At 34.1% G+C, this 10,496-nt stretch overlaps 1 protein-coding gene across 2 annotated transcripts; it reads left to right on the top strand.

Moving 5' to 3' along the window:
* Positions 1-5,134: 5,134 nt before the first annotated feature.
* Positions 5,135-7,701, top strand: LOC142553842 (putative pentatricopeptide repeat-containing protein At1g56570). 2 transcript variants are annotated; one of them, XM_075664359.1, is made up of 2 exons: positions 5,135-5,782; positions 6,266-7,701. In XM_075664359.1, exons 1-2 carry the CDS (start codon positions 5,203-5,205, stop codon positions 7,264-7,266), a joined length of 1,581 nt encoding a protein of 526 aa, XP_075520474.1. In that variant the 5' UTR covers positions 5,135-5,202; the 3' UTR covers positions 7,267-7,701. The 2 variants fall into 2 exon arrangements, with proteins under 2 accessions (XP_075520474.1, XP_075520473.1); XM_075664358.1 differs by having other exon boundaries at positions 5,136-5,814; positions 6,061-7,701.
* The last annotated feature ends 2,795 nt before the right edge of the window (positions 7,702-10,496 follow it).

Below are 10,496 nucleotides of genomic sequence, written 5' to 3'. Positions count from 1 at the left end.
GCATGAAAATCAAGTATCTCTTTTGCTATTTTCGTTTTTATACATATATATAGGTTTAAAGCATGTTTGTGTGATCCAAAACTTGTGATAACTTTGCACAAAGGGGCTGCCATGATAGGGGCATCACAAGGGATGTTTTCCAGAAGATTTAAGGACCCATAGATGAAGGTTTAAGGGCTGGACAGTAGGGTGAAGTAGTTTGAACGAAAACTGCATATTATGGGGGGCTGCGCATGGTTACGGTGACGGGTTGCAAGGCTGGGCTCTTTTGGGACGTGGGGCCTAGTCCAGCTGCTTGCTGAGGAGTTGGTCTAAGTCCTAGGAGGGTCGACCAGGTCCTGGACCAAGCGGTTAGGGGCTGGAACCGAAATAGGAGGAGTTAGAGTCCTATTAGGACTAGAACACCCATGCAGAAAAACCAGCAGCTGTAGGGGTGGGTTCCAGGGATTTTATGGGCTTGAATTGAGTTCAATAAGGCTTAGTTATGTGTTAGGAAGCTTTAGTTAAAGTTTGGTAAGGTTTCGAGAAGTTTCGAGTCCATACGAGTCAAAACCGAGAAGTATGTTTAAGTTTAAAAAAAAACGAATCGGGAAACGCCTAGTTTAAGCCTTATAAAATTATAAAAAATTAGTTTTAAGTTTAAATAATTATTATAAGTCTAAGTTTTTAATTTGGGAATTTTATATTAAGGTATGTTTTAATTCGTGATTAAAACGCATTAATACGTTATATTTAAAGATTAATTTAAAAGTCGTCGAATTAGGCTAAATAAAAATATGAGAAAATTTATGTAAGCTTAAATAATTATCTGGGACATGTTAGAGTCAATGAAATTAAGAAAATGTCAAAAACGTGAAATTTTACGTCTAGGGGTAAAACGGTCTTTTTACACCTAAAAATTAGTAAACGTCATGGCAGTGCCATGAATGCTGTCTTATATGTTAATATGATTAGATTCAATGATTATGGATGTTTATATGTTAATATGTCAATTTTAAATGTTTATGGATTTTTAAGACGTTAATATGTTTAATGTTTTATGATTTAATATGCTAAAACGTTTATTTTAAATATTTATTTTAAACGTTTATGAAATTAAAATGTTTATTTTAAAACTGTTCATAGATGTTTATGATTTTTAATATGTTAAGTTATGATTTTTAAATGTCTATGATTTTTATGATTTAAATATGGGCACTTAAAAGACATGTTGCATGCTTGGTTTCAAAATAAAAATGATATTATATGCATGTTTTTATTACGTGATGATAACATGTTGAAGGACGTGAAGGGATTGTGACTACTACATGTTGGAAATATCGTGAGGGTTATGGTTCCAGTGGGAGCCCGACGATCGTGTTTCCATTTATACGAATACGAATACGTGATACAAATATGAATATGTTAATACGTTGGCCAAGGCCCAGTTGACGGGTGAGAGTGTCGTTGGTGTCCCCGCCGCCCAGTACTGTGGTTTTCTTTAGATGGATCCATCGCCCAATACGATCAAGAATACGAGTCACAATCACGATCTGAATTCAACATACACGAACATGAATATGAATATGTTAATATGAATATGAATATGAGGACATGAATATGTTGATATGAATATGAATATGTTTATGTTTATATGAAAATGTTTATGCATAAGATTATGAAAACATTTTTATTTACAGTTTTATGCATTACGAAAATGTTTATGTTTATGCATCTTCATAAAAACGATATTTTAAGTACAATTATTTTTCACTGTTATATGTTAACTGTATTACGTATTACTTGTTATCAAGAATATGACGTGTTAAGTCTTTAGACTCACTAGGTGTGATTGATGCAAGTGATTTTCATGTTAATGTTTTCGGAGGTCTTGATGGTTGATCTGACTGGACTGAAGGTGCACATAACCCGAGGACCGACGCTAGTTTTCTGCATTAGTTATGATTTATGATTTTAAGTTATGTTAAAGATGTTTTTTACGACTTTTATTTATGTTATGAGAGATTTTGAGAGGTTATAGTATGGGCTATACTTTTCAAATAATATTTTAGGTTTGGTAAAATAGTTGGTTGTTTTACTTTTAAAATGGTTCCAAAATATTTTATGATTCGGCCGAATGCTAAGTGAGGTTTGAAAAAAAAAAATTTAGCATGTTTTAAGAAAACGAAGTAGCAGACGTTTCACAATCAATTCACCTCCTTCAACTTTTCATATTTCCATCGGATATAAAAATTCATGCACATATAAATCATTTTTCGTTTACACCAAGTATGCAACATGTCTTTTAGCATTAATGTTTCATCATAAAACTCCATCAACATATAAAATAAACATTTTAACATTCATTACAGTATTTAGGGCACTTCCAAGACGTCTAACATTTTTCGGATGTGAAGTGACCGTTTTGCCTCTGAAACCCTAACTTCCCAATTTATCCTTAGACATTAAAACTAAGATCCAAATCCATCCAAACTTAACATAACATCTTAAAATACACCCATAAATATTTATTAGACGTAAACTTAAACTCTTCGACTAATTTCACCAATTCATACTTAAAGATTAGACGTTCATCCTAGATTTTACTCGAATGGACTCGAAACTTAACCAAACTTTACCAAACTCAAACCAAAGCTTATTAACACCAAAACATACCATATACAACAAAATCAAGCAAAATAAGACCTTTGAACCAGCCTAGATCAGCAACTGAATTTTCTGCCCTAAATTTGAAAATTCGAACCTCCTACCCATGCAACCTTCGGCCTCAGCCCTTAAACAACAAGACCAGCCCCTAGACCACCTTCCTAGGACCATGACTGAACCGTAGACAAACTACTGGACCAGGCCTAGCGAGCTATACCATTGCAGCCCTAAAACCTGTCGCTTAGGGGTCTCACGCATCCAAGCCTCACGCACAGCCCCCTTGCCTCCGCACCAGCCATCGTGCAGCCTATCTAGGACCATGACTCAGCCATCTTAAGACCCATGGACGTGCCCTAATAGCAGCTAGCTGCCGCATGCACCTAGGAAGAAAACCGCAACCCTAGCCAAACCTTAACCCACATATAACCCAATTTTTGTTCAAGCCTTCGTCCCTGCTGGTGCGGCCCTTATCTAAGCATATATGGACTCATAACATGTTGGAAAAATGTCCTTTCAAGCAACCCTATCATGGCAGCCCCTTTGTGCATCCTTAGCAAGAGTTTTAAAAAAAGAAAACACTAGTTTTATGCATGTATAGCCATAAAAACGAAAATACAAGTAGTGCATCATATTTTTCGTGCAAGAATAATTAAATACATATAATATGGTGTGAAAGATGATTGAAAGAATATTAAGGCATGTCTTTGTGTATATTACACACGAAAATCAACTTGCGATGCGAAGAACGTTGGTGGAGAAACGGAGGATGAAAGATTGCTGCGTTTTTCTTCAAAAACTTCCGTGACTTTTCTTCAAAAATTTCGTGTGTGCTTGTGTCTTGGTTGATGGAGAGTTCTTTTGTAGCTTGGAAGCTTTGGGCGTGTATTTGATGTGTTTAGGTTAGGGTTTTAGGGCCTTATTTATTAAATAAAGTACATGGTGCAAGCTTAGGCCCATTAACCTAGTAAAATAGGCTCATTAGGCCCATTAGATAATATTTTTTTAGGTTGTTTTTTGAAAATATTAATCGAGCCTCCAAAAAGTTCCTATTTTTGTCAAAAATTTATTGTCGGTTTAAAATATGACTCATCGTGTGAAAACACCTTATTTTCGAAAATTCCATTAAAATACACCACACAATAAACAATATTTAATAAAAATATTTTCCCTCATATGGTCCACGGTCTCCGTTCCTCGATCGCGTCTAGAATATCCTCTAAAACACAGTTTTTATGCATTCATATAGAAGACTACATTTTAAACATGCACATCATATTTAATTTATGCAATTAAAACCATCTAATTAGTCATTTTCTCTGGATTTGCATGCAGTTGGATTTATGTTATCGCATTTTGAACCTTACACTGACAGTCCATACCAAAGCAGAACAGATGAAGCAAAGCAAGTCAGATACATCGTAGCACTGTCAGAAAAAGTCGTCTACATGGACTAGAAGACGATTCAACGGATATTAATCATTAAATGCATTCAATGTAACCGTTGAAATCGTAGACTATTTATAGCTGATGAGTTCAGTTGAAGAAAGGTTACAAGACGATAATACGAAACAACCTATCCACGAACAACTATCAGTTATATTCGATTTATTTTCAAGTTTATTCAGTTTACAAATCACACAACTTAGCTCTTATTTCATTCGTAGCATCCTGACTACTTATTAGAGATATTGAGTTATCAAACTGATAAGTAAAAAAATAAGCTAAGAGTTTCAGTTTGGTATTGTATAAATCCAACTGAAGTGGGTTATTATAAATCTTTGTAATTAATCAAAGTCTTTTAATGAAATATTATACTTGAGATAGAAAGGGTGACGTAGGAGCAGTTGAAAACTCCGAACATTAATAAAATTCTTTGTGTTTTTTGTTCTATTCGCTCTGTTATCAATATCTTATCTAAATATATTCAATTTATCTTTCAGTTTATTTTTCCACTACATCTATTAATTAACTGATCGATATCGACACACAAGATTTATGAATCAATTCCTTAAAGAACTGATTTATACTCGAAAAAGATTTCAAAAACCAAAATGTTTATTCAACATCTATCTAAATACATCATTAACATTAACTGATCCTAACACAAATCCATATTTTATTTTTAAAAATAAAAATAAAACACATTTCACCTCTATGTTATTTGTTGATCTTCAAGTAATAAATTTAGATCAAAGAAATTTTTCCCTAAAATTCTCATTACTATTTTACCCTTATTTTTATGTAGAGAAAAATATACAATGAAATAAAAACTCAAAACATATGGGAAAAATTTTCTAAACTTCAACTTTGTACAACATTCAGAAAACTTATTTCAAAAAAAAAAAAAAAACACTTAAAATTATATTTGATCTACTATTTACGTATGTATTGTCTGCCACCATAAAAAATTTCCACAATAATAATAATAATGACAACAAAAAAAAAAATCCACATCTTAATTTCTTGTAATTTTCATTTGTTTTCCTTAATAATTTGACCATGGTGTCCTTATGGTGTCCTTGCATTCAATTCCGTGTCGGACGTGATGCGTAGGAAATGATCTCAAGAAAACTGGTCCAGTACGGACAAATTCCGCCGAAAATCCGGCGTTCTCTACACTACGGGAAACCCGACTCCACAAACTTGTTCAACCCTCCATTTGTAGCGAAACCTCCTTCCTTTCTAGCTACAAATGTCATCAAATCTTATTTCGATGCCGGTCTTGTCATAGATGCTCGGACTCTGTTCGACGAAATGCCTGAACGGGACGTTGTTTCTTGGACTGCCATGATCAGTGGGTACATATCTTGCAACCTCCATTCAAAGGCGTGGGCAATGTTCCGCGACATGCTGAGGGATGGTGTCGACGTACACCCCAATGAGTTCACTTTGTCTAGCGTGATAAAGGCGTGTAAAGGGATGAACTCGCTAAAACGTGGCGCCTTGGTTCATGGGTTGGCCATTAAGAATGGTGTTACAGGGAATCTTTATGTAGATAATGCGCTTATGGACATGTATGCTGTGTGCTGTGACTGCATTGGCGATGCTTTCTTTATTTTTGAGGAGATTTCAACTAAGAATTCGGTTTCGTGGACTACATTGATTGCTGGTTACACTCACTTTGGAAATGGTTATGGTGCGCTCCATGTTTTTAAGCAAATGTTACCGGTATGCATGTGAAGGTTATCGAATTTCTGTAAAACACGCGGTTGTATAGATTAGGGGTTAAGAAAATTTTGGTTAAAAAATGTGAATTTATTCGCGAAAGGTGGTTCTAATCATTCTTGCATAAGATTGTCAGTGTGGTAATATTTATTTTTCATAGTAAAGTAGTGTTATAAGGTATAAAATTCAGACTTTTAATCTAAAGATGTTAGTCTTACTTTACATCCTTTCATTTACTCATGTAAACAGGAGGCTGAATTAAATCCCTTTACCATTTCGATCGCAATTAAAGCTTGCACTTCAATTGGTTCACATGTGTATGGCAGACAAATACATGCTACAGTAGTCAAGCATGGGTTTAATTCCAGTATTCCCGTGATGAATTCTGTACTAGACATGTACAGTCAGTGTGTTGGTTTGAGTGAAGCATATCTTTGTTTTCTTGAAATGGTAGAGAGAGATATTATCACGTGGAACACATTGATTGCTGGATATGAAAAGTCTCATCCGTTCGTGGTTCTCAACTTGTACACTCTTCTCGAATTGGAAGGTCTCACTCCAAATCACTTTACATTTACGAGCGTTGTAGCTTCTGTGGCCAACATTGCTGTTTTGAGCTGCGGAGAACAGGTTCATGGAAGGGTTCTTATAAGGGGCCTATGTAATGATGTAGGAACTGCCAATGCGTTGATTGACATGTATGCAAAATGTGGAAGTATTGTGAATTCGTGCAAAATTTTCGATGAAATGCGTGACAAGAATGTCGTGTCTTGGACTTCCATGATGATTGGATATGGTAGCCATGGTTACGGGAAAAATGCCGTCCAATTGTTTGATCAGATGATTCAATCTGGTGTCAACCCTGACCGGCTAGTTTTTGTGGCGGTTTTGAATGCTTGTAGTCATGCTGGACTTGTAGATGAGGGTCTAAGATATTTCAAATCAATGATCGCTCATTACAAAATCATCCCAGATCAAGAAATTTACGGGTGTGTTGTAGATTTGCTTGGACGTGCCGGGCGAGTCAAGGAAGCATACAAAATTATAGAGTCTATGCCGTTCATGCCCGATGAGTCTGTTTGGGCGGCATTTCTTGGAGCTTGTAAAGAACATAAGACCGCTGAGCTGGGGAAGTTTGATGCAAAAAACGTGTTAAATCAGATGCCAAGTTTTGCTGGGACATATTTGGCAGTGGCCAACATATATGCCGCCGATGGGAAATGGGGAGATTTTGCTAAGATAAGGAGATTATTGAGAGGAATGGGAAGTAAAAAAGCAGCTGGGAAAAGCTGGATTGAAGTAAAGAATCAGATCTATAGTTTTGTTGCAGGAGATAAGTTCGGTTCCCATATAGAGTTGGTGTATGAAATTGTTGATTTGCTTGGCCTGCACATGAAAGAGTTAAGGTGCCATCCCGTTCAAGTGCTCGATAAAGATCTAATAGAGGGAACATGAAGATTGTAGACATGGAGAGCCGGATTTTGTCGCATTGTGTGTATGCCAGTATGCCAAAGGTTGCCCTATATTGGACATATACATAATCCAACAAAATTGGAAAAAAGGATGAGAACGACCCTAGTTGGAAATCGGACAATGCTTCCAAAAGCTTTATCTTAAGCTCGTCACCTGCAAAAATGTTAGATGATTGAAATTAAAAAAAAGCGTGGAGTAAAGAAAAACCTATGAGAGGTTAATTTGATTGAGCAAAGCAAACTACCTCTTCGGCATTAAAAAATTATTTAAGTTATTGGAAGTCCATTAATTAAATGTTCAAATTATTAATTAACTTAGGGGTTGTTAGAGTAAGTGTCTAGCAAGTCGACTTGTGTTTTGAGTTTTATTGACCATAATGTAAAAGTAATATTTATTTTAATAAAATTTTATTGTTTGATCCAATTATGATATTTATTTATCTGTATACTTATGTAAGGAATATAGATAAAGTCTTTAAATATATAATAGGTACTATAAGGTCTTCCTCTCAACGTAAGACCGTGAAACTCATTAGTAAGTGTACCATATATTCTAAACATGTTCCTAATCGGATCAGACGCTTAAACAAAGATAAAAGTCGCTTGAGTTTGAGACTAGCATTGACGTAAATTTCATGTTTCATTAGTAAGGGCATTAAGATGTTAGATGAGTGATTAATTCACTGAACCACCCTCAGTCAGACTGTCCAATTGATTATTATTTATCTGGTGGAATATGTTAGGGTCGGTTAATATGAGTGAAGTATTTAGAAAGGGGTTGAATAAACACTTAGGTTTTTTAAAATCTTTTTTCGAATATGAATAAGTTCCAAAGAACTGATTCGAAAATCTTTTACGTCTATATCGATCAGTCAACTAATAATAGTGCGGAATTAAACTGAATGATATATTGAATATTTTAGCTAAGGTATTGTGAAATCTGAATGGAAAAAAAATAGTGCATACGAGGATTTTTATGGATGTTGAAAGACTTCAAATACTCGTACGTCAGCTCTTCTATCTCAAGGATAGATATTTATTGAGAGACTTTGATTAATTATAATGAATCTGAAATAACCCACTTCAGTTTGGACTTAAACACTGTCAAACTGAAATTCTTAGTTTTTCTTACAAAACTTATCAATTGATAACTGGATAGTTCAAATGAGTAGTCTGAATGGTACAAATATATCAATGAGTTGTGAGCTAGAAATTGCGATTTGTAAACTAAATAGAAACTTAAAAATAAATTGCAACTGACTGAAAAAATGGTTGTTCTTATTATTCGTTATTGAATGTTGTTTTTCACTAGCTCGATCGTTAACCTTTTCACTACTGAACTCCTCAGCTATATAGTGTTCGATTACAACGGTCACAATGAATGCATTCATTAATGATATTCGTTCGGTCATCTTTTAGTCCATGTAGACATTCTTTTTCCGAGAAAAGTACGGCGTATCAGATTGTTAAACTTCGTCTGTTATACCTTGGTACGGACTGTCAGTTTGTCTACTAAGATTCAAATTGCAACTGATAACGTGACTAACTGATCAGGTGTCAAAACTGGTCGATTGATCAGTTCAACCGATCAATTCTAACTGATGTCCTTTTTGTTTGAACATTTTGCTATCAATTCAGTTAGATCGTTTCAGTTTAGCTATATCAGTTCTGCGAATAATATTTTCAGTTCTAGTCTTCAGTTATTCTATTTATCAATCTCCGATACATCAGTTTAAGACTTATTTATACTTTTGAAAACTTTAGTTTTTTTACTTCTGTTCTACTTGATCCATTTCAGTTTGCCAAGTCTCCTTCAGTTCTGATAGCAGTTACGTTCTTTGAGTTCAGTTATTGTTTAGTTCGGATCTTCGGTTCTGTTACTGATTGGCTTTTCAAACTCTGAAACTTATAATATCCAACAATTTTCCCCTTTTGGTGTTTGACAAAACTTAGAATTCTGAACTATTTTTCTGATTAAGATTATCTGATCCTCATTATCTGAAAAACTGATTGTCTGTATTAACTTACTTAGGCTTTCTTAACTTGTAAATAAAATAATTCTTCTGAAATCTACATATTCGTATTTAAATAAGAATGAACTTTTCTTTAATTTTGAAAGAGGTAAGTAAGGATTCGTACAAACGTTTCAAAATAAAAAAAGTTACAAAATATTAACGCTCCCCAGACTATGTAACTGATGCCAAACTCTGTTCATTTCTTGGCTTTCTTGTCAGCTGGTCTTTTATCAGTTGAACTGTCTGGCTCACCGTGTTTCTTGCTAGGTTCTGTCTTCTTCTGCTCTTCCCCTTTTTTGTCAATATCCGCCACCTTGGAAAATAGGAGGAATGTTGAACTGAATTCAGTGGATACTTTAGCTAATTGATTTTGCACAATATCAATTTTTTTTTATAGGATCATTGTTCAGCTTCTTTAATTCTTTCATGGTGTGAAATATTACTAGAATTTTTTTTTTATAATCTATTTCGAAAATTTCTCAACACATGCATTTAAAAAGAATCATTCAACTATTGACTAAAAATGCTGCAAATTAACAAACTTAACCTCGTCAAATTCTTAAACTCCTGTTTTAAAAGAATTCGAATGTAACTGTAACGTCCCGAAAAAATTGAAGATCCACGTGGACCACATGCATGCAAGTTATAAAATTTCTTTTGTATTTTATTAAATTGTTTTAAAATATTAAATGCATGTTTATTTTATTAATTTGTGTTTAAATTATTTTATGCATAATTTTTGCATGATAGGATTTATTTCATGATATTTTAAAATTTCATGCATTAGGATTTTTAAGTTGCATTTCGCGCTCGAACGAGAAACGGAGACCGGGAATTATCAGAAAAATTATTTTTATTACATGATTAATTTTTATTAATTAATATAAGATGTTTTAAAGGTGTTTTTCAGAAATGGGCTTTGTTGGGTTTTTACCCGCCAAAGCATATTTTTCAACGGTACGCAAATTTTATCTAATCGGGGGACTTTTGCGGGTTCGGTTAATATTTTCAGGAACTTACCTAAACAAAATATTTTCCGGGGTTATGTTTGGAATTAATGAGCTTACTTTTAAGCTTATTGGACTTAAAACTATTTTTAAACTTTTTAATTAATAATTAGGGCTCATTATCTTGATTATTACCTATTTAATTATTGTACCATTGGCTACCGTACACCTAATCAATTGAACAAGCCGAC

This window comes from Primulina tabacum, chromosome 8 (genome assembly GCF_025594145.1).
Source record: "Primulina tabacum isolate GXHZ01 chromosome 8, ASM2559414v2, whole genome shotgun sequence".
Classification (NCBI taxonomy): Eukaryota; Viridiplantae; Streptophyta; class Magnoliopsida; order Lamiales; family Gesneriaceae; genus Primulina; species Primulina tabacum.
The sequence above is the reverse complement of the archived record's forward strand: the minus strand, read 5'-3'. Positions and strand labels throughout refer to the sequence as shown.